At 34.6% G+C, this 24,044-nt stretch overlaps 1 protein-coding gene across 2 annotated transcripts in view; it reads left to right on the top strand.

The window, feature by feature from the left end:
• The window catches only part of ATM (ATM serine/threonine kinase), a 140,176-nt gene that overhangs the window by 74,617 nt on the left and 41,515 nt on the right, over positions 1 to 24,044 (top strand). The window contains exons 34-45 of one of the 2 annotated variants that reach the window (XM_060018006.1): positions 422 to 593; positions 3,364 to 3,505; positions 4,675 to 4,851; positions 9,711 to 9,888; positions 11,651 to 11,738; positions 13,847 to 14,002; positions 17,185 to 17,272; positions 19,303 to 19,391; positions 19,491 to 19,593; positions 20,464 to 20,612; positions 22,006 to 22,110; positions 23,378 to 23,497. In XM_060018006.1, coding sequence (XP_059873989.1) covers positions 422 to 593; positions 3,364 to 3,505; positions 4,675 to 4,851; positions 9,711 to 9,888; positions 11,651 to 11,738; positions 13,847 to 14,002; positions 17,185 to 17,272; positions 19,303 to 19,391; positions 19,491 to 19,593; positions 20,464 to 20,612; positions 22,006 to 22,110; positions 23,378 to 23,497 — 1,567 coding nt within the window. Of the gene's footprint in view, positions 1 to 421; positions 594 to 3,363; positions 3,506 to 4,674; positions 4,852 to 9,710; positions 9,889 to 11,650; positions 11,739 to 13,846; positions 14,003 to 17,163; positions 17,273 to 19,302; positions 19,392 to 19,490; positions 19,594 to 20,463; positions 20,613 to 22,005; positions 22,111 to 23,377; positions 23,498 to 24,044 lie in introns of both variants that reach the window. The other variant, XM_060018005.1, reaches the window with a different exon arrangement.

The raw sequence follows: 24,044 nt of genomic DNA, 5'->3' as shown, positions 1-24,044 counted from the left end.
ATCTTCATCTGGGTAGTGATAATACAGGTGGGAAAGAAATTGTGTTTTCCTGCATGTATGTGTATGTGTGTGTGTGTGAATTTTCACTGATCTGAGTATTTAAGATTTGTGGTCTTTATGTAATACCCCCCAGAAAATTGATACTCGCATACAGCTGCTATATTTAGACTTTCCTTAAAAACTACATTCTACTAGTTAATCTATCTCTTGGATATGATTTTATAGGGGAAAATATTGCCGACATGGATGATATGTAAAGGAAATGATACAGTATTTTGTAGCTTCTTTAATCTATTCAACATCTTTGAGAAAACACTTAAATCTTAACAGATGACAAAACATATTTTTGAAATTAGAAAATTTCTGTTTTATGTATGATCTCTTAGCTATAACTTTACTGAAATGGAATTTCTATATATAGAGGCTGTTGGAAGCTGCTTGGGAGAAGTGGGTCCTATAGATTTCTCTACAATAGCTATACAATATAGTAAAGATACATCTTATACCAAGGCCCTTGAGTTATTTGAAGATAAAGAACTTCAGTGGACCTTCATAATGCTGACCTACCTGAATAATACACTGGTAGAAGATTGGTGAGTATTTAATGATACCTTGTACCTGATAGCACTTAATCTGACATTCAAGATTGATACCTCATATGAATTAGCATTTCCAATAACTAAAGCATTCTCCTTTTAGTTGCCATACTTTCAGTCTTAAATATTTAATGAATATCATTGTATTTTTATTAATTCACATAATTACTAAAACCCTACTGCTATATGCCAGGTAACTTGGTATAGTGATAGATATACCAGACAAGATCCATGTTAAATTTTAGTGAGAGTAGACTAGACAAACAATATGAAAACTACCAAGTGGTTCCACACAAAACATTAAGATAGGGGAATGTAAATGGGATTATTTTGTGCACTTGTCAGAATCAAAGGTGCCACTCTCCTCCTGGCTAGACATTTTGATCCTTTTAAAATAAGTCATAGAGCAGAAATTTTTTAACTCCAAAAGTCTTAAGCTAATCAGACAGGGCTTTCTTTTGCCCATTAATACATAAAATGCAAAACAAAATTGCAACAGATAGTATAATTTCAGCTTGCTGATTATGAGATTACTTTTTCTCCGTCTTCCACTCCCCATTTATCTATTTATTTGCAGTTATCTATTTATTATTTACAGATCCTTGAACAATGTGGGGGTTGGGATGCTTGACCCTTTGCTCAGTGGAAAATTCATGTATAATTATAGTTGGCCCTCCCTATCCGTGTTTCTTCATCCGAGGAGTCAACCAACTGCAGATTGTGTAGTACTGTAGTATTTACTGTTGAAAAAAATCCATGTATAAGTGGACCTGTACAGTTCAAATCCTCGTTGTTCAAGGGCCAGATGTATTTATTTTGATATATTTGAGCACCTTATCACCACCATTTTTGGAGATTGGGTTCAAAGGATTTTTGCCCACAATTGGGCATCATTTTAAGTAAATAGGTATTTTGCATCCGTTTCCCTATAACACCCCCCGCTTCTCTTGGGGAATAAATGATTGGCAATAATGTCTACCTGCTCTGTTTTAATTGTTGATTTAACTTACATGTATCTTTCACTCTTTTGTTGTTGTTGTTACAGTAAAAAGGCTGGTATGATTTCCTTCCCAACTTTTTATTATAAAAATTTTCAAGCCTACAGCAAAATTGAAAGAATTTTACAGTAAATACCCATATACTCACCACCTAGAGTCTTCCTAGATTCTACTATTATTATCCTTGCTTTATCACATTTAGCCATCTTCCTATCCATTTATTAATCTATCTCATTTTTAAAAATGTATTTCAAATTATATCTAGCACAGCTTTTGAAGAGATTTTCCACAGAAAATTTGCAAGCAGTGTTTCATTTGTTACACAGTAATTTGCAATTGGTTTTTCTGAAGAAGGTGCACAGAAATATTAGTGTGACTTAAACTTGAGAACCACAGGGATAGGTACAATTTGTTTTTCATGTCTTTTTTGTAAGAGGAAGAAAATCATTACATGTTTGAGGGGCCTCAGGTATACAAAGGGAATGTTGACCAAGGAATTCCCAGAATCATGGAAGACTTCTCTGAGGAAGTGTCATCTAGCTGATCTGAGTGACCAGGAATCAGCTAGAAGTTGGTTAGGGATAAAATATTGCATACAGGGAATAGCTAGAATGGAAATAAGCTTCATGTGTTTGAGGATCAGAAAAAGCCTGGTATGGAAGAAGATGGTATGAAATGAAATTAGAAAGGTAGGACTAATTCTGATTAAAAAATTTGGATTTTATTTGAAATATATAGTGAAGCCATGGAGTTTTAAGCAGAATAGTGCCATGATGCAACTTACATTTTGACTCTGACATATATGGCAAATGGCTTGTGATAGGGCAAAAATGGAAACAGAAAGCTGATTATGAAACTATTGCAGTAGTCCAGAGGAGAAATCATGGTGACTTGGATAAGGGTGGCGGTAATGGAGATGAGATGGGACACGGATGGAACTAGGGTATGTTTTTAACATAGAGGCAGCAGGACGTGCTGATGAATTGGATGTGGAGGAGGGAAGGAAAGAAAGAGGAATGAGAGATGAATCCAAGTTTAGGGTTTATGCTTCTATGTCTTAAATTGAGACATAGAATTAAGCCTTTACTTGACAGCTCATCATCATTTATAGTATCAGGCTTTATAACATTTTTTGTCAGTTGTCATATTTTCAGTACTCTTGTATTGCAGCCCTCCTTTACTTAATTTTTTGCAAAAGAGAAGGACTTTCAATTTTTTATTAGAGGTTTTAGATGCCTTACCTAATGATTTCAACTAGCTTCTGGTCAGAATAAGTACATACTTACTGTTTGTTTAAAATTGTCCTAGACAATAATTTTATCATTTGTAGGGAAATTCCATTCTGTGTTACCCCAAATTATTTGTACCTCTTAGAGAAAATGGTATCAAAATATTTTTTTCTTGGGTGAATTAGTATTCCGTCATTCTTATTACTCATTCTTATTAGTCAATATTATTCTGAAGTATTTCTTTTTATGAGTTTTTAATTTATAGTAGTCATAATATAAACTTTATTATATTGAATGAAGGGAATTGCTGTTACAGTGAGTAGTAACTCATGTTTACTCTAGGAATATTAAAAATCCTTTGATAATTTTTGCTTTGACGTTATAGAATTTTATAGATGTAAAATTTCCTAATAAACGTAAACATTTCCTAATATAAATTTAAAATTTTAGATTTTAATTTTTTCATTGGGAGTTGCTTAACATTCATCAAGATTAATAGTTGATATACTTTGTGGCATTTGAATTATATGTGTTTTTCAGTGTCAAAGTGCGATCAGCAGCTGTTACCTGTTTGAAAAGCATTTTAGCCACAAAAACTGGACATAGTTTCTGGGAGATTTATAAGATGACAAGTGATCCCATGCTGATCTATCTACAGCCTTTTCGAACATCAAGGAAAAAGGTCTCTCAAATAATGAATGTTTATGGAATATCCACTATATCTAGAACAGTTCTATTTGCTGTGGGATATGAATATCATATTGCTTACTTACACTAACATTTAACCTTTCTTGGAAATAATTCTAGCTGTGCTTTTTGAATCGAAGGGATTTGTATTTTTAGTTATGGCAGTGTGGAAAAGCTGAGATAGGTAGCCTAAAGAAATAATGGTTGATTTGGGGGGATAGGAGGAGTTCTTTTTTATTTATCTATTTTTAATAGATCTTTATTGGAGTATAATTGCTTCACAATACTGTGTTAGTTTCAGTTGCACAACAAAGCAAATCAGCCATATGCATACACATGTCCCCATATTCCCTGGTAGGAGTTCTTAATGACAGGCTTTTTTTCTTTAGGAGTGGAAAACCCTTACTTTGATCCCATGAAAGCCGTTTATAGATATTGTGATCAACAAGCAAGTGTTTATTTCCATAGCAAGTTAAAGTATCACAACCCTCTAGTGAAATTTAAGATGGCCTATAGATTTCTCCCTTTTCCATGTTGATATCATAACAAGGTTCCACTAAAGGTACTCTATGAAAGATACTTAAGAACTCTTACTTCTCCTTTATTTTGTTTAATATTTTCTTTTCATAAAGCAACTGAGAAATATGCTGTTAAGTTTTCACCAATTTAACTTCAGGGCTTACACCCATCGTTGAAATGATATTTTTAATGTATCGTAATAAAATTTTGGTCTCAGTGAAATTATTGACAATATAAGCTATTAATAAAACTAATAGTATAACCTGTAAAACACTGTAGTTTTAACATTTTAAAATTTCATTTCATTCCAAAATCAACTCTGTATGGTAGATTTGGACTGGATTCATACATGAGAAGGATGAGGCAGAGAATCTGTGATTTATTTAACATACCGCTAGTGAGCTAAGAGTAGAAGTTAAGTTTCCTGGTGTTTAGATCAGTAATTTTTCACCAGATGACTCTGCCTCTCATAAACATAAATGTATTTTAATTTTAAAAGGTAACTGATGCCTCAAGATTAAGTTTTAAGCATATTTAGTTTTATTTGGAAACAGATTTGTTTATTCCTAGATACTTGTTTGGCATAGGAAAGGTAAAATGTATTTCTGGTTACCTTATTTACGTTTTCTCATCACTTTTTTCTAGTTTTTAGAAGTACCTAGACTTGACAAAGAAAGTCCTTTAGAAGGCTTGGATGATACAAGCCTGTGGATTCCTCAAAGTGAAAATCATGACATTTGGTTAAAGACACTGACTTGTGCTTTTTTGAATAGTGGAGGCACAAAAAGTGAAGTTCTTCAGTTATTAAAGCCAATGTGTGAGGTAAGAAGATTAATTAGTCTGACTTATTCCCTTTCTAACTTTGTTTTTTTCATTTGTGCTTTCTCATAATAATTTTCTTTGATGGTCTCATTCCATTTCTCTTTTGTGTGAATGTTCATGGCCTGTATATAAAAAGAGTGCTTTGTACTGCACATCATCTTCATGCAGCGTCACCTATACTCAGCTGTTGTGAATCCATCCAACAGGGTATCTTTATTTAGCCAGAACTTTATGCAGTAGGTTTCAGCTGCGGGGTAGCTACATATTGGATGCTGTGTTAGTTTCTGCTGTAGAGCAAAGTGAATCAGTTATACATATACATATATCCGCTCTTTTTCCCTGTGCTATACAGTAGGTCCTTACTAGTTATCTATTTTATATATAGTAGTGTGTGTATGTTAATCCCAGTCTCCCAGTTTATGCCCCCCTCACTGTCTACCCTGGTAACCATAAGTTTGTTTTCTACATCTGTGACTGTATTTCTGTTTTGTAAATAAGACCATTTGTACCATATTATTAGGTTCCACATATAAGTGATATATGTTATTTGTCTTTCTCTGACTGACTTCACTCAATATGACAATCTCTAGGTCCATCCATGTTGCTACTACAAATGGCATTATTTCGTTCTTTTTTATGGCTGAGAGTAATATTCCATTGTATATATGTACGACATCTTTTTTTATCCATTCCTCTGTTGATGGAAATTTAGGTTGCTTCCATGTCCTAGCTATTGTAAATAATGCTGCAGTGAACATTGGGGTGCATGAATTGTTTCAGATTATGGTTTTCTCTGGATATATGCCCAGGAGTGGGATTGCAGAATCATATGGTAGCTCTATTTTTAGTTTTTTAAGGAATCTCCATACTGTTCTCCATAGTGGTTGTACCAATTTACATTCCCACCAGTAGTGTAAGAGGGTTCCCTTTTCTCCACACCCTCTCCAGCACTTATTGTTTGTACATTTTTTGATGATGGCCGTTCTGACTGTTGTGAAGTGATACCTCATTGTAGTTTTAATTTGCATTTCTCTGATAATTAGTGATGTTAAGCATCTTTTCATATGCTTTTTGGCCATCTGTATGTCTTCTTTGGAGAAATGTCTATTTTGATATTTTGCTCATTTGTTTTGATTGAGTTGTTTGTTTTTTTGATATTGAGCTGTATGGCCTATTTGTATATTTTAGAGCATAATCCCTTGTCTGTTGCTTCATTTGCAAATATTTTCTCCCATTCTGTGGGTTGTCTTTTCATTTGTTTATGGTTTCTTTTGCTGTGCAAAAGCTAAAAGTTTAATTAGGTCCCATTTGTTTATTTTTGTTTTTATTTTCATTGCTCTAAGAAGTGGATCAAAAAAGATCTTGCTGTGATTTATGTCAGAGAGTGTTCTGCCTGTGTTTTCCTCTAAGAGTTTTATAGTATCTGGCCTTAACATTTAGGTCTTTAATCCATTTTGAGCTTATTTTTGTCTATGGTGTTAGAGAGTGTTTTAATTTCATTCTTTTACATGTAGCTGTCCAGTTTTCCCAGCACCACTTATTGAAGAGACTGTCTTCTCCATTGTATATTCTTGCCTCCCTTGTCATAGATTAGGTTACCATAGGTGTGTGGGTTTATCTCTGGACTTTCTATCCTGTTCCAGTGATCTCTATTCCTGTTTTTGTGCCAGTACCATGCTATTTTGATTACTGTAGCTTTGTAGTTTCATCTGAACTCAGGGAGCCTGATTTCTCCAGCTCTGTTTTTCATTCTCAAGATTGCTTTGGCTATTTGTGGTCTTTTGTGTTTCCATACAAATCGTAAAATTCTTTGTTCTAAATCTGTGAAAAATGCCGTTGGTAATTTGATAGAGATTGCACTGAATCTGTAGATTGCTTTTGGTAGTATAGTCATTTTGACAATATTGATTCTTCCAATCCAAGAGCATGATATATCTCTCCATCTGTTTGTGTCATCTTTGATTTCTTTCATCAGTGTCTTATAGTTTTCTGAGTACAGGTCTTTTGCCTCCTTAGGTAGATTTATTCCTAGGTGTTTTGTTCTTTTTGATGCGATGGTAAATGGGATTGTTTCCTTGATTTTTCTTTCTGATCTTTTGTTGTTAGTGTATAGGAATGCAAGGGATTTCTGTGTATTAATTTTGTACCCTGCAACTTTAACAAATTCATTGATTAGCTCTAGTAATTTTCTGATAGCATCTTTAGAGTTTTCTGTGTATAGTAGTGTCATGTCATCTGCAAACAGTGACAGTTTACTTTTTCTTTTCCAATTTGGATTCCTTTTATTTCTTTTTCCTCTCTGATTGCCGTGGCTAGAACTTCCAGTACTGTGTTGAATAAGAGTGGTGAGAGTGGATATCCTTGTCTTGTGCCTGATCTTAAAGGAAATGCTTTCAGTTTTTCACCATTGAGAAAGATGTTTGCTGTGGGTTTGTCATATATGCCCTTTATTATGTTGAGGTAGGTTCCCTCTCCCTCTGGAGAGTTTTTATCCTAAATGGGTGTTGCATTTTGTCGAAAGCTTTTTCTGCTTGAATTCTGTGACATGCTTTCTTGAGTGAGAAAAGAGGTGTGGTTGCAGTTAGCATTGCTTTTTTATTTTGGGGGGTACACTACCATTTATTTCATTAGAGAGTAATGGTACCTGCCAAGGTCAAACAAAAAGTTTATACGCTTTTATCAAATGTATCATCTAAAACAACACAATGTGATGATGCTCTAAGACTTTAAAAGCTAACCTAATTTATAATACTGTCAAGCATGATTCAACAGAAGTATGAAAACAAAATATCTGACTAGTTAAACATCTACCAATTAAAAATAACTGATAAAGAAGTGAATATTTTGGTAAAGTACCCTATTGAAAGCAGTTTGTAAAGCAGTCTTTGTTTCTACAGAGAAAATGTTAACAGTGAATAAATCATCACACTCTGCAGTACTACACTGCGTTCGTAGCAGTTCAGAGGACTTATTCCCTCAGCTGCTGCAAGTGCTACCAGCTAGAACACCCTTCAGAATTGCCTTGATAATAGAGAGTTGCTTCACCCCAAATCATACCCTATTCCCAGGGCAACCTGCATTCAATGACTGGTTGACCTTAGAGTATAAAAGCTCTGTACCATTACCACAACTCAAGACGGCTCTGAAGGTCCATCTCAGCTTCTGAGCTCCCCACAGGGTTGGTGGAGGCCTTTGTTGCTGCCGCACCATACCCCAGCTTTTCCCTCACTCCAGTCCTGCTTCTTCCTTCCCTTCCTTCTACAGACATTGATCCCAAGAGCACTCCCTAGTAAACCTTCTGCACTGCATGCTGATCCTGCCTCTGTCTGCCATACTGGCATAGAGTTAAGCACCCTAACATGTGTTTGATATAATAAATAACATCTGAAAAAAAAAGTGAGTGATACCCTGGATACACACACAACTCATTTCTCATTAATGAATAAACCTAAGATTTTTTAAACACTTTTTTAAAAAATAAATTTATTTTATTTTATTATTTTTTTAATTTTTGGCTGTGTTGGGTCTCTGTTGCTGCGCACGGACCCTCTCCAGCTGTGGCGAGCAGAGGCCACTCGTGGTCGCAGTGCGTGGGCTTCTCATTGTGGTGGCCTCTCCCTTTGCGGAGCATGGGCTCCAGGCATGTGGGCTTCAGCAGCTGCGGCACACAGGCTCAGCAGCTGTGGCTCATGGACTCCAGAGCGAAGCTCCATAGTTGTGGCACACAGTTGCTCAGTGGCATGTGGGATCCTCCCGGACCAAGGCTCGAACCGTGTCCCCTGCATTGGCAGGTGGAGTCTTAACCGCTGCGCCACTGGGGAAGCCCGTAAGATTTTTAGAACATTCTGACTTTGGGCCAGAAGATAAAATGTTCCAAATATACATTCTCACACACACACACACACACATACACACACACACACACAATTCTTAGTTACTTAACTTCTGTATTTCCAAAACTGGCTTTTTTTTTTTTTTTTTTTTTTGTGGTACCGCGGGCCTCTCACTGTTGTGGCCTTTCCCGTTGTGGAGCACAGGCTCCGGACGCGCAGGCTCAGCGGCCATGGCTCACGGGCCTAGCCGCTCTGTGGCATGCGGGATCTTCCTGGACTGGGGCACGAACCCGTGTCCCCTGCATCGGCAGGCAGACTCTCAACCACTGCACCCCCAGGGAAGCCCCAAAACTGGCTTTTTGGTTTGTCTTTAGTTTGAAAGGGAAAAAGTGTACAATTGGTAATCAATAATCTGTTTCATGATGATGTCTTGGCAAAAATAAAGTTGAGTACTGTTTTAATGTATCACATATATTAAAGTAGTTTTCTATACTTTGGAGTATACCACAAATAAGTACCCTAATTTTATGCCCAGAAATTGGGGTTTATTAAAAAGTAAACATTTTAACATGACTGTTGTAGCTCTTCACTGAATGTAGAAAATGTACAAAAATCAAATTTTCAGCTTTTCTCTTAAATTTTGATCCCCATTTTCCCTTTTATCAAATTAGAAAACTGCTTCTGTTATTAGTAACACTTTTCAACTGTGAAATTTTTTTTACAGTAGTGACGTAATTTCATTTGTCAACAATGTCCTATTTTATTATATGCAAGTGGCCTAGACTGAAAATGAACACTTGCAGTGTAATGTATAGGTTTGATTTAGATATTCTAGGTTAGTTTGATTTTTTTTTAACACTACCTAGTACACATGTTTTTTGTATGTTTTTTAGTAGTACATAGAGTTCATGACAGATTCATCTGTCATTTTTTAAAAAAGCTTAATATGTCAGTAACAGGGAATGAAAATTTTAAGTAAAATATTTTTACTGAAAACTATTGACTGGATGTATTTGTATATTCTAGGTGAAAACTGACTTTTGTCAGACTGTGCTTCCATACTTGATCCATGACATTTTAATCCAAGATACAAATGAATCATGGAGAAATCTGCTTTCTACACACATTCAGGGATTTTTCACTAACTGTTTCAGACACTGCTCAGAAACAAGCCGATCCACAACTCCTGCAAATTTGGATTCAGGTATTCTGTTAAATTTCTCAAATTTATACTGTTAACATCTCAGTTCTAGGGAAAAATAGTTTGAATCCCATCAAGGCCCTTGTAGGCTTAATTCCATAACCTCTAATCATCTGTTCTCTTATCTGTATAATGGAGATAAAAGTTGTAGCAAGTTTTTGATGAGGTAATGTATGTAAAACAACTAGTATACTTGATGCATAGTATCCCTTCAGTAAATATTGACTACTATTAATGGAGCAACTAATTGAGCATTCAGTGTATGTTAAGCACCATGCTTGGCACTGGCAGTGAGGATGTGAGCAAGACATAGCCCTACATTCTTGTAACTGAAACAGCAGACAAATGAATGCAACCACATATTATAGGTACTGTGCTGGAGATGTGATGGAATTTTATATTAGAGCTATGGCCAACTCATTTTTTAAAAGCAACTTTTTTTTTAATAAAATCATATTTATTGTGGGAAATACAGAAAAATTGGCATAAATTAAACAAATTAAATTACCCATAATTCTGTCATCTAGGATAACTACAATTAACATTTGGTATATATACATCAGTTTTTTTTGTTGTTGTTGTTGTTGTTTTTGCGGTACACGGGCCTCTCACTGCTGTGGCCTCTCCCGTTGCAGAGTACAGGTTCCGGACGCACAGGCCCAGTGGCCATGGCTCACGGGCCCAGCCGCTCCGCGGCATGTGGGATCCTCCCGGACCGGGGCACGAACCTGTGTCCCCTGCATCAGCAGGCGGACTCTCAACCACTGCGCCACCAGGGAAGCCCTATACATCAGTTTTTTAAAACAAAAATTGGATTATGCTTTACTTACTTTTATAACCTACTTTCCTTCCATGCTATATAAGAAGTATTTCCCATGCTAAGAGCTGATTGCAGGAAAAATTCAATGAGGAATTGGGTACACATAATACATATATACATAGTTGAGGGCTCATCATGGGTCAGATTTTCAAACCTAAATTTGAAAAAAGGAAAATGTTTACAGATTTGTAATGTTAACTTACTGTCTTTAATATTGATGCATATTACTAATGTATTTTATGTACAAACATAAAACTAGGTACAAATTCACTTACTGTACTTCAAGACCAACATAATTATAAGAATAGTATTGAGTTAATGTGATATTTTGCTGCAACTAAATTATTCTTCCCAACCTTGACTATGGTTCCAGTCGCTTTGACATAGGTTGTGATTACTCGATTCTCCCGATTACTTCCTTTTACTTTCACTACCACAGCCTTTATATGACATGACCGTGTTGCCATTTAAACTTTACTTTGCTCTGTTTTATTATTTATGTATGTTCCTTTTTATTGGCTAACAGCATCCGGAGCCTGTGCTCCGCAACGGGAGAGGCCGCAACAGTGAGGGGCCCGTGTACCGCAAAAAAAAAAAAAAAAGTTTCTTAGGCTAGTTGGTGAGTTCTGTGTGGTCACAAATAGTCTTTGTTATATGGTTGTATATTGAGCCCCTAGTACACTGAAAAATCCTAGGTAAATAGTTTTTGAATCAATGAATTAGTCCTCTTCAGAAATAAAATATAAATTACTATTAAATTCTCAGTTTTTTTAAGCTCAATAGTTTCTTTTAAAAGAAAAAGAAATGCCATTAAATTCCATTTATTGAAAACCAATTTTGTGCTAGAACCTTATAGTGTAGAGGAAGACAGATACACAAACAAAAGGGAGAAAGTGCTTAAGCAAGTCTGCCTGGGACTGAGAGGACATAATCTTTGTTTTTCAGAGTCAGAGCACTTTTTCCGATGCAATTTGGATAAAAAATCACAAAGAACAATGCTTGCTGTTGTGGACTACATGAGGAGACAAAAGAGGTAATGTAACTATTGGTTCTTGAGTTGGGGATTTAGAAGTGTAACTTGTTATTGCTGGCTGAATTTTAACATGATTCTTTGAGGTAATGCTACTGCAAGTTGCTGTATTTAATATGTGTGATGCTTATATCTCCTTGTAATAATCCATATTTAGGGTGGCACTTTGGTGAAATCAATGTCAGGAACTCTGAATTCTTTTTCTTTTTCATGGAAGTATAGTTGATTTACAATATTGTGTTAGTTTCAGGTGTTCAGCAAAGTGATTCAGTTATATATATGTGGTTTTTTTCAGATTATTTTCCATTATGGGTTATTATGAAATAAATTACAAGATATTGAATACTATAGGAACTCTGACCCCCAACTGTAATAGTAACAATGTTATCTTTGCTAAATCATTCACTCTTTGGGGGCTTTAGTTTATTTCATTTACAGTGAAGGAAAGGAGTAAGTGATTTTCCAGGTTACTTTTAGTTGCATTACTCCTCTTTTAACGTTTCTCTTTACATTTTGTCTCAGAAGTAGCTAGAGTTATGTAAAACCTCCTGCATGTATCTTTATTATGAAACATAAGTTTCTTTACTGTGTACCATGGTCTTCAAAATCTGTGGTTCTGTATAGTGATGCTGTGCTATAGCAGTGTTTATTTTCTCGATTGCTTTATAATATAGTATTTTTGTTCCTATTATTTCTCTTGAGATTTTTAACAGTGAGTGCAGGAATTTCTAGAGAGGATGGTCTGACTGATCTGTACTGCTCCAGAGTTGACCAGAACTTTGAAGAAATAATGTAGTAGGTCTAAATAATGTAATAGGTAGTCATTGATGTCTCATTAGTTTGTTTGGTGGTAGTGGCAGTGGTTGATAAAAATGGGAGGGAATGGTAGGGGAAAACTGAAAAATTGTTTAACCTAAATGCATTTACATCTTAAAAATTAATTCCTCTATATCCCCCTCATTCCTTTCCATCCCATTCTTAGAAAAAGAAGTGTTAGACCTTTCAGGGTTTGTGTTTCTGGTTAGAAAGTTACTGATTCACCATATTGTTTTGTATTGAATCCTCTTGTGAGAAAGCCCATAAGAAGCTTTAACTATAGCTGGAAACATGTCTTTTCTCAGTGTTGGGAGGCAGTTTCTGAATCATTCATTTTTTATTTATCATTGAGTTAGAGTGGTATTGACATTAGTTGGCCTTGGAGAAGATAACGTTTCTCAACATTAATTATTCCAAATACGACCTTGAGGAAGATTCCTTGAGAGAATATGACTGGGACATAGAATAAAGGGTAAGGACCTGAGTTCAGGTTCACATTTCTCAGAACAGCTACAATTAAGTCTTGGCTATGTGATAGGCACTTTATTCACCAGCTTTGTAAGCATTATTTACTCATTACAACTATTCTCTGAGGTATATATTGTTTCTGCGTTTTACAAATGAAGAAATTGAGCCTTAAGAAGTTAAGTTGCCAAAATTCATACCGCTTGTAGTAGGTGAACCAGCTGGATTTGAACCTAGCTAGAGTATCCTACGCTAATACCAGTGCTCTTAACCACTACCATGTCACATCTCTATAATGTTTGTTTTGAAAAAGATAATATCACGGTCCCTTCCAGTTATGGCCTATTGTTATCACAGTGGAAGATTTTTTTAAAATAACCTCAACCTAGGCAACTAAGAAGAAAATTAACAGCAATAGGAAAGACATGTAAATGTGTCTTAGAAGAAACAATATTTTCATTGAATTGGCCATTTAAAAACACTCGTGTATGTGTTATTAGTTATTCTGTATAGCCTATTCTTAGCCTATGATCGATGGATCCCTCAGTGGAGGCCGTATATGAACCCCAAATTTGTATGGGATGATGGTTCATAGCTTTCATCAGACTTTCTAAGAGGTGTGTGATCCAAAAAGAGTGACAGAGCTCTTCAGCTATGTTATGTTAGATGTTCATAGTTATATATTGGGGGTATGTTGTTTTTGGTTATTTAAATGTCATTTTCTTTCTAACTAGCATTTGCTACCATTGGATTCTATATCAACATACTTTTCTTTTGGCATTTAAGTTAAAGAAATGGACATGACTAGATATTTAAATTTTTTTCTTTAGACCTTCTTCAGGAACAGTTTTTGATGATGCTTTCTGGCTGGAATTGAATTATCTAGAGGTTGCCAAGGTAGCTCAGTCTTGTGCTGCTCATTTTACAGCATTGCTCTATGCAGAAATCTATGCAGATAAGAAGAATATGGATGATCAAGAGAAAAGGTAATGGAATTTGGAAGTTTTTGTTTGTAAAATTGGTGTTGACATTGTTTCATTAAAGGTATATATTAAACATTTGTTTACTGCCACTCCCATTTAAAAGATATTTTAGATAGACGGTGTCTACCTTTTAAAGAGAAATGATAATAAAAATTTTTTAAAGAAATAAGCAATTCTCCTCTGAAATAGAGATGTTTATTACTTAAGAATTATAAAAATTATACACATAGCAAGCTCCTGGGGGACAGAGATCATCCTTATTTTCCTCTGTATTCCCCATAGTAACTAGCATTGGGAACTTAATATGTGATCAATAATTATTTTTCAAATGGTTGAGTGATTCTCTAACTTCAGTTAAATTGTTTACCACTATTCCCTCAGTTTATTGAAGATCCATTTTACTTATTGACTAGAAGTAATGTAACTGATTGCTTTCTGTGACTAAATCACTTTCATTATTTTATCTACCCGTATCTCTACTACTTTAATTTGCTTTTCCTCTGAGTTAGAACTTTCATAAAAGTCTAACAAGTATCTTAGATAATAGGGAAAAGCAAAAAATAGCCAGGAAAGTCGAAGAGTAAAAAATATACAGTTTATTGTCCCAACTGCCCTTCTCAAGTCTTTATTTCAAATAGCTTAGTGTTTATTTTTATAGTTATCCTCACTTTTCCACCACAAAATCACTCATATTACAAAATTAGCAAAGAGGTGTTATATTGATGCATTTCTTATGCTTGCTACTTATAATTTCTACTTTGGATTGTCATTAAGCTAGAAGCAGTATGGTTTTTGGACTGTGAAAAACCGGGAACCGGAATTCAGAGCCTAGTTCAAATATAATTAACTTAGTAGGCTTGGACTGATTTCTTAACTCTCTGGTTTGTTTTAATTTCTACTTTTCAATTGAAAACAATTAAAAATCTACAATATGTAGATCATTTGTATAATGTATAAGTGATATGTTTGTGATCACTTAGACTTTGTACAAAGACAAGTATTGATATGTTGTCCTTTAAGTATGAAATGAGTAAGAAATTGATTTTTGCCTACTCTTGATCTTAAAAATTTGGCAAAAATCCTGCATACTTAGTAGTAGTAGTTTTAATCTGAATGTGCCTCGGTATCTTGGTTCCATAGAATAATATTTTTTTACTAATCAGGAGTGAATAACTGAGCTCTTATTTGAGTATAAATAAAAGCTCTTTTAATTTGAGGATAGGTGATCATATAGAATGTGGGACATTTTTGCAAAATTGCTTGTTTAACAAACAGGAGTGCCTGGATTTTATTTTTGTTAACTTTAGGGGAAAAGTGCTTGACAAATGGGGCTTGCTGTTTGCTTTGACAGTCTGATTTTGATTTTTTTTGTTTTCAGATGCCTGATGGGAAGGGGAGGGCAAACAGACATAAGGTGTATAGAGAGGGCAGGGAATGCTAATTTTCTTCAGTGACTCAGGTGAACTGAGACTTTTATAAATCTAAAGTGATCAGGAAAAGTATAAAAGCAAAATACAGATCAACAGTTTACAAACACTGTCAGGTCAGAAAACTGAATTGCTCTCTTAGGTTTTCTATTCGAGTTAGTTAATAGCAAAATGCCTTATACTAGGTATTCAGGAATACATACAGAGTTTTATTTGTTAACTTGCTCCTGAGAAAGTATGAGCCTTCAAAGTTAGTATCCATAATTTTTTTTAGAAAGAAATCAAAACTCCTTCAAACAGGATTTAGACAACCGGTCGTAGTTCACACCTCAGTCATTTTAGTATTCCTAATACCTAAGGCAATGCCTGACAGAAGTCCTGGCAACTCTGTTTTTTGCCTAGATGAATTATAGCTCTAGACTCAAAATCATAGACTCTAATACTGTTGTTCCTACTTTCCAAGTTTCTCCTCTAAAAACTTTTTTCTGCATAACTTACCAATAAGGAAAATATATGTAATATTTACATATAAAGGTTATAAAGCAAAATAGAATGTTGTCAGTGCCATTTTGTCAGTGGGTCTCCTCTATCCCACCCCTCTGTGCTCCTCCAAGAAGTAAATGTTATCTCATGTTTTGTGTTGCTCATTTGTTTGGATGATACTGTTTTCATGTGAGTAGAAACCCATAAATATAGTTTAGTTTCCTTATTTTTGAGCTTCCTAAGAAGTTATATGTGTGCTTTCCTACAACTTGTTTTTTTCCCTCAGTTTTTTGGTAAGATTTGTCTATGTTGTGTGTTGCTGTGGTTCATTAATTTGTCACTGCCACATAATATACCAGTGGGAGAATATGCCACAATTCATTTAACCATTCCCCTGTTAATGATAGGTGTAGAATTATTGGGTTGCAGGGTATACAAATTTTCAGTCTTATAAGATAGTGCCAAATTGGTTTTTAAAGTGGTTATACCAACTCAGAAATGTAGTTCACGAAGAAGTGGCTCAGTAGGAAGCTTCACATTTAAAGAAGGGATTCAAACTACCACTATTTCTAGTTTGAGTAAAAAAAGTAAAGAAGAAACTGAAATAAGTATAGGTAAATAATAGAGATAACATCACTTATGATAGTATTTATTTTATACATTGGATTATTATTGTCATAAACATTGTATAGCTGGCATGGTTTTAGAATTGAAATTATTTATAGGATTGAGTATCATATGCATATGTAAAGCTGAGGCCTTGGAGTAGAGAAATTGAATTCTAATTCTGACTATCACTTACTAGTGTTATTACCTTGGTTGTTACTGATCCACTTCCTTTTTAACACTTAATATTATCAGACTTCTTAATTTTTGCCAAATTATCAAGTGTTAAGTGGTGTCTCAAGTACGGTCTTAATTTTGTGTGCCTGTGTTTATTAATGAGGTTAAACTTCAGGTAAAACCACTGACAGAACATTTAGGAATTGAACTCAGGGACTTCTCTATTTTTAAGCTCTGTAAATAAGCATATTTTGGCATATAGCCTTCCCATAAACGAGACTGTCATTCAAATGTAATTCTCATTCAAAGAATTAATACTAACAAATTCCTTTTCTATTCTAGGTCTAACTGGTATTGTTTTTAAATATAAATGGTTCATTATATTTTATTTGTAATCTTTGTTAGTTTTTTCTGTCAAAGTGTATGGTATATGTATTAGCAAGCTTAAAAATAGTATATTCCCATTAAAAGAGGTGCTCTTGTGACAAACAGAAGTCTTACGTTTGAAGAAGGAAGCCAGAGTACAACTATTTCCAGTTTGAGTGAAAAAAGTAAGGAAGAAACTGGAATAAGTTTACAGGTAAATATTATTGACCTTATTATAAGTGATAATATTTGTTTTATACTTTGGACTATTATTTTGTTATAGAGACTGTATAGATTTGATTTGTCATTTGATTTTCAAACTGAAGTTACCTTTTTGGACTGTCATATACATAAATTCATGGTTTGAGGCTTAGGCCTTGGAGTAGACAAACTGGAGTTATAACCCTGACTCAACCACTTAGTTGTGTAATCTTGCACAAATGACTTAACCTTTCCAACCTTGAGTTCCTTTATCTGAAAGATGGAAGTAAAACCACCTGTCTCATAGGGTGAATTTATACCATGTATTTTCTCCTACAGTACTCTGTTCATTTTCTTTGTAGCACTTAACATTTATAATTATATTTTTATTTGTTTACTTGTTTATTGTATGTCACATCTCAGGGCAGATTGCTTCTTCTGTAAATTTTTTAATGTTTACTCTTAAATTGACCCATTCTTACTGAATTTCTTTGGTCACCTAATTCCTCTAAAATGAGTTTCATCTTCTTCAGTTTGCTTAAACCTCTGATGTTCTCTTCTCTGTCTTTTGTTTGTCTCTTCTCCTACTTCTTGGAAAAAATAGGGGACATTATAGGAAGTCCCACCACATCCCACTGTCAAACATAGAAATCTCCCTGCATCTGCTGCCATTGTAATCTTTCCTCTTGTTAAAGCAGAGAAAGTTTCTCCTTCTGTCCTTCTTTCTGTGCTTTGTTTTTCATCAACTCTTTCTCAGGAACATTTTTTTTATTGTGCCGTGCTCCTCAACATATTCAAATTTTCAAACTTATTAAAAACATTCTCCTTCAAACGGACACAAAATCATTTCCCTTTTCCCTATGTTCTCTTAAAGGTGACATCGTTTTTTTCTCCCTTTCCATCACAGCCAAACCTTGTGAAAAAGTTGTCTGTATTTCCTGTCTCCATTTCCTTCCTTTTACTCTCTCCACTGAATAGCACTTGCTAATGTCAGTCATAAACTTCATGTTACTAAGTCTAGCGGTCACCTTTCATTCAACTTCTTCCTTAATGTTTCATCAACACTTAACACCATCAACCATGCCTTACTTGAAATATGTTCTATCTACCTTTTTGATACCATTCTCCTGATTTTTCTCTTTCCTTTTTTTGCTTCTTTATAGTCTTAGCCTCTTTTCTGAGTTTCTGGAGTATCTCCTGTGCTTCAGGCACTGTGCTAGGCTTCTGAACTGAATGTTCCAATACTGAGGGCTTGATTTCACGTTTATGAATAGAAACAGTTTGATTTACTAGAATTATGCCAATATCAATTTGTGTTTAGAAAGTATTTCCTGGAGCAAGTACCATTAAGATAATTAAATTGCTTGATCAATTTTCTCTGCAATGCAGTTTCTAATTTTCTGTTTTCTTTTTTGATTTTTGTTTTCTTTTTCCTTTTTTTCTTTCTGTTTTGTTTGCTATTTTAATTTTTATTTTACTGAGATTATTTTAAGCAGAATCAATTCTTTCCTGAGTGAATTTTATAACAGAGTTTTGAGTCATCAAACCAATTCTTTATCCATATCACATTTTACCAATTATAACATAGTGCAACTTTGAATTTTCTCTCATAGAAAACCTTTACAGCTTGTATTTTTACCAAACTCAGTTTTCAAGAGTCAGACTTTGCAGGACTTCGTTTTCCCATGTCAGTTTTAGCTGTTGATGGGATTGTTTGCTTTTTTTTTTTTTTTTTTGCTTTTGTTTTTATGATTATTTTTGCATGTGTTAGAAGCCTGTTAGGTTGGGATTTATTTCTTATCTAATTCACTAAATCGTGAGCAATTCTTGTCAGGTAGTCCACAGTCATTCTGTTGTGTGGGATCAGTTTGTTGTGTTGCTGATCAGTATCTTTAGTATATATTTAAATATCATTATATTTTACTTTTATAACATAACATGTAGAGTTGGGAGTTACATGATGGTAATGATATAATTTCAAATTTGCTGAATTCATAAACTGATAGTTTTCCCCTCCAATTTTTGTTGTTTCCATGTTTTTAGGATCTGCTCTTAGAAATCTACAGAAGTATAGGAGAGCCAGATAGTCTTTATGGTTGTGGTGGAGGGAAAATATTACAACCCCTTACTAGGTAAATTGCTTTTTTATAGATAATGCTATAGTCATTCTGTTATGAAAGAAGTTACATGTATGTAAAACTCAAAAGCATTTAAAAACTCTTTTCTTATAGACTGCGAACATATGAACATGAAGCAATGTGGGGGAAAGCCCTAGTAACATATGACCTTGAGACAGCAATCTCCTCCTCAACTCGCCAGGCAGGAATAATCCAGGTACTTTTTTTTCTGCTTTGGTAAAGCACTACTAGTGTAGTGCTCAGATTATTTCAGTATGTCAGTGGAATATTTACACAACCAGATAAACTGTAGAGGTAAGACTGAAGGTTCTTTTTTAGGCACTGGGATTAAAACTCAGAGGGATACACAGGTAAATTGGAAAAGTCACTGACCTGAAAGATAGTGTAGATTTGTTGGTCATAATCTTCTTAGCTAACAGTAGAAGACATTTCTTGACTGTGTACAATGTGCCCGGTAGTGAATTAAGTCCTTTGTATGGAAAACCTCATGTAAACTATTTCTCATAGCTTGCACTAGAGTTTGTCCCAGGAGTTGTCATTTCTGTTACTGGCTAATATTCCTTAGCCACTCTTTTATCCAATATCAGAACCCTTTGAGCTCTATCTTTGTGTTTTAGGTTGGCATTTTAAGTGATGTTGTGAACTACTAAAATTGTGAAAGTTACCTTTTTTTTTTTTAAAGACGATGTTGGGGGTAGGAGTTTATTTTTTATTTTTTTGCTGTGTTGGGTCTTCGTTTCTGTGCGAGGGCTTTCTCCAGTTGTGGCAAGCAGGGGCCACTCTTCATCGCGGTGTGCGGGCCTCTCACTATCGCGGCCTCTCTTGTTGCGGAGCACAGGCTCCAGACACTCAGGCTCAGTAGTTGTGGCTCACGGGCCCAGTTGCTCCGCGGCATGTGGGATCCTCCCAGACCAGGGCTCAAACCCATGTCCCCTGCACTAGCAGGCAGACTCTCAACCGCTGTGCCACCAGGGAAGCCCGAAAGTTACTTTTTATGTTTGCTGTTTTTTGTATCTCTAGTATTCTGTTATTTTTTATTCCTTTTTTTTTTTAAACTCCTGCATAGGCCTTGCAGAATTTGGGACTCTGCCATATCCTTTCCGTCTATTTAAGGGGATTAGATCATGAAAATAAAGAGTGGTGTGCTGAACTACAGGAACTTCATTACCAAGTAGCATGGAGGAATATGCAGTGGGACCACTGCATTTCTGTCAAGTAAGAAGAATTCAGACATTTTTAATTGCCATTTCTCTAGCTATGAATAATGAACTGTTTTTATCTTGCTCTATGAATGTAGCAGGTGTTATGTTTTCATGTTTTGTAGATGCTGTAAGCTAAATGCTTAAATAATACAGCAGTATGCAGTAAGTGTACGTAAGGCTGAATTTCACTCTCTTCTTATATTAGGGCACCTCCACCCTCAAGATATTTTTGAAAATAGAAATATAAAAATTATTTTCTCATGAGAATCTTATTCACTTATTGTTTATAAATCCAAAGAGAAATATAGGCGTTTCCCTTCTCACTTCCTGCTGCAAACATTTTATTTAGTTAGATGGCACTTTTATTGGCTGGATGGTACACGAAAGACTGTTTATCTTTATTTGTGAAATATTTTGTTTTATTAAAAAAAACACTGCTAAATCACTAGCACGGGAAGAAAACGTTTATAACCTACATATACCATCACCATGTGTTCTGAATGAAAAGCCAAACACCTAATCTAATAAAAGATTGTGTATTTATGTAAAAAGTCTTTTGATGATATAAGCAAAAAAATTAAATCGTATTCATTGTATGTTTAATCACTTTCATAGAAAAAAATTTCATTAATTAGAATGTCTTTCAGATTTCAAACTGTTAGATTGCTGTAAAATTAGAGATATGCACTCATATTTTAAAAACATTTTACTCTGTGAGCTGATTCCTACTTGTCTCTGTGAATCTCCATATTCTGTTTTTCCCCTTGCATACTATATTTCAGCCACATAGCACTTCTCCCATGTTTTTTTCCATCAAGCCCGGCTGTTTTTATATCTTCTTTTTCCCCTGTTACCGTGAAGGTGGCTACTTGTCATTCAGACTGTAGTTTAATAATGTGACATATTCAGATACATCTTTTCTGACTGTCCATTCTAAAATAGCCACCCAGTCATTCTGTTTTGTTACCCTATTTTACTTTCCTATATGTCCTTTGTCACTGTCTGGTATTTTTCTTATTTATTGTCCATCTGCAAACCAGAACATAAACTCCATGAGAATGGGGACCTGATCTGACTTGTCCACTAATGGATTCCCTGCATCTAGAACCTGGTGACTAGTGCCTGGCACGTAGTAGGTGTTCATCAAATAAATAAATGAGAATATAACATGTTTAGAGCCAGGAAAAATATCTGAGAAATTCACTTTTTTCTGCTTGAAGAATTTAAATGATCCACAAAATTCTTTGTAATTCTTACCAAGTTTTCTAGAAATGCATTTTTTAAAATGGAGATATCTTAATTTTAGTTTAAAATTTTGCCTTTTGGTGAAGCTGTTTATGCATACATATCTTAGGAGTCTCTATTTTTAAATGTCTTTTTCTTTTATTTTTAAAATTATTTCACAGCAAAGGAATAGAAGGAACCAGTTACCATGAATCATTGTATAATGCTCTGCAGTCTCTAAGAGATGGGGAATTCTCCACTTTTTATGAAAGTCTCAAATATGCCAGGTATTATAAAAAGAAAGAGTTACTGTATTTTAATATTTAATGTCATGGCTTCTTTTCTGAAAACTTGAAGAATAATTTCAACACAAGGATTTGCACTGGTGAAGGAGTAAGACCTGGTGGCTGTGGTCAGGTTGTTTCCTTGTCATTCCCTTTTCCTCCTTTAAAAAAATTCCCTGTGTAATTAATAATTCATACTAGTCAGTGTTGAAACTCAAAGTAGTGCAAAAGTGGGAGGAAATATTCAACAATTAAGAATTTCATAGCTTTTACATATCTGAGAAATGAGTGCTCAGATGAATTTTATCTGTTGCAAGCATGTTTTCATAAGAATTATGAGTATTCTTGTCTTAATAATTGTATTCTGTACTTCATATTTTAAATTTTGTACAAAAGAATTCTTTAATACACACTTGATATGTATATGTACACATATATATACACACAAATGTTTATATATATATAACCAATGTTACGTTTTAAGTTTTTGTTTTAGATGTAAGAGCATGCTCATATGTTAGGTACTTACATAAAGTGTAAGTTATTTTTTTCTTATGTAATAACTTTTTCTTTGCTTATGTGGTTCAGATATATTCTACCTTTAAAAATAAAATTCCCTTTGGGAGCCCTGATCAATTATTTACGCAGAACACTGAAGAAGGTCTTCTTGTTTCCCATTCCTTTGTTTTCTTCCGGGACCAGTGTACTGAGAATTTTAATCTTTTCTCCTCTAGTAGTTATGTGTCATTTACCTCTTTTAACGTTTAGTGTCCTTTTTATAAAATGGTGACTAATGGTCAATTCTTAAAGGCTTGTTATGAGGTACAAATGAGATAATGCACAACAAAGAACTTAACTCTAACAGGCTAAACAAATGTAACACATTTTTTGTTTAACAGTATTTGTGATCTAATAAATCCTGTACTTTATTACAGAAGTAATACTTGCTACCATTTAAGTGCTTATCATGTGGTGGCCACTTTGTTAGGCTTTTTCTGTATGTATTCTTTAATTTTCAACTGGAAGTGAAAAAACTGGGTTCAGAGGAATCCAGTAATGTGCCCAAAGCTATTCAGCTATTACTGGCAAAACTGGGATTTAGATTAGGTCTGTACAATTCCAAGGCTTACTTTGTTTCCACTACCTTATGCTTGTGCTTGTGAGTGTTAGTATTATTAGATCCACACCAAGGCCTATAATGGGAAGTCAACTTTTATCTTCCTGCAAACCTCTTCTTAGTTTTTAAGTGTCTTGTCTTTTCTGCCACTAGAGTTAAAGAAGTGGAAGAGTTGTGTAAGGGCAGTCTTGAGTCTGTGTATTCCCTCTACCCTACACTTAGCAGATTGCAGGCCATTGGAGAGCTCGAAAACATTGGGGAGCTTTTCTCAAGGTATGTGATTGAAATGACTGTGTATTCCAAAGTATAACCTTTCTGTTACCAATAGGGACTTTAAAAAATAAAAACTATATAGAGATCAGCTATAGGTTTATTTCAATATCTTTTATCAAGATATAAGTAAATTAACCTAATGAACTGTGATCTTGTTAAAATAAACATTTTCAAAAATATTCATTGTAAAAATTCAGGTTATTAAAATTTAACTTATTGTGTTTTTCTCTTTACAACTTTTTCCCTGTTCAACCCTAGATGAAATTGTTTCCTCATGTTTTTTACCATAGCACATTATACTCCATTCTGTTTTAGTATCACATTGCATTGGTGTCATTTTATGTATACTCTGCCATGCTGTACTAGAAGCTCCCTAAAAATAGGGCTTATTTATTCTTGAATCCTTTGTATCCCTAGTGCTTTTTCCTGGTGACCAATTCTTAGTAAACAGTCAATGTTAATGAATATGGAGTGTTTAGGGGAGATTGCCTCTTATAATGGTGAAAAGGAAGTGATCTCACTTTCCAGTGTTCCTGGATCTTTCTCT

This window comes from Delphinus delphis, chromosome 8, assembly GCF_949987515.2.
Source record: "Delphinus delphis chromosome 8, mDelDel1.2, whole genome shotgun sequence".
Lineage (NCBI taxonomy): Eukaryota > Metazoa > Chordata > Mammalia > Artiodactyla > Delphinidae > Delphinus > Delphinus delphis.
This window is presented reverse-complemented; position numbering and strand designations above follow the sequence as displayed.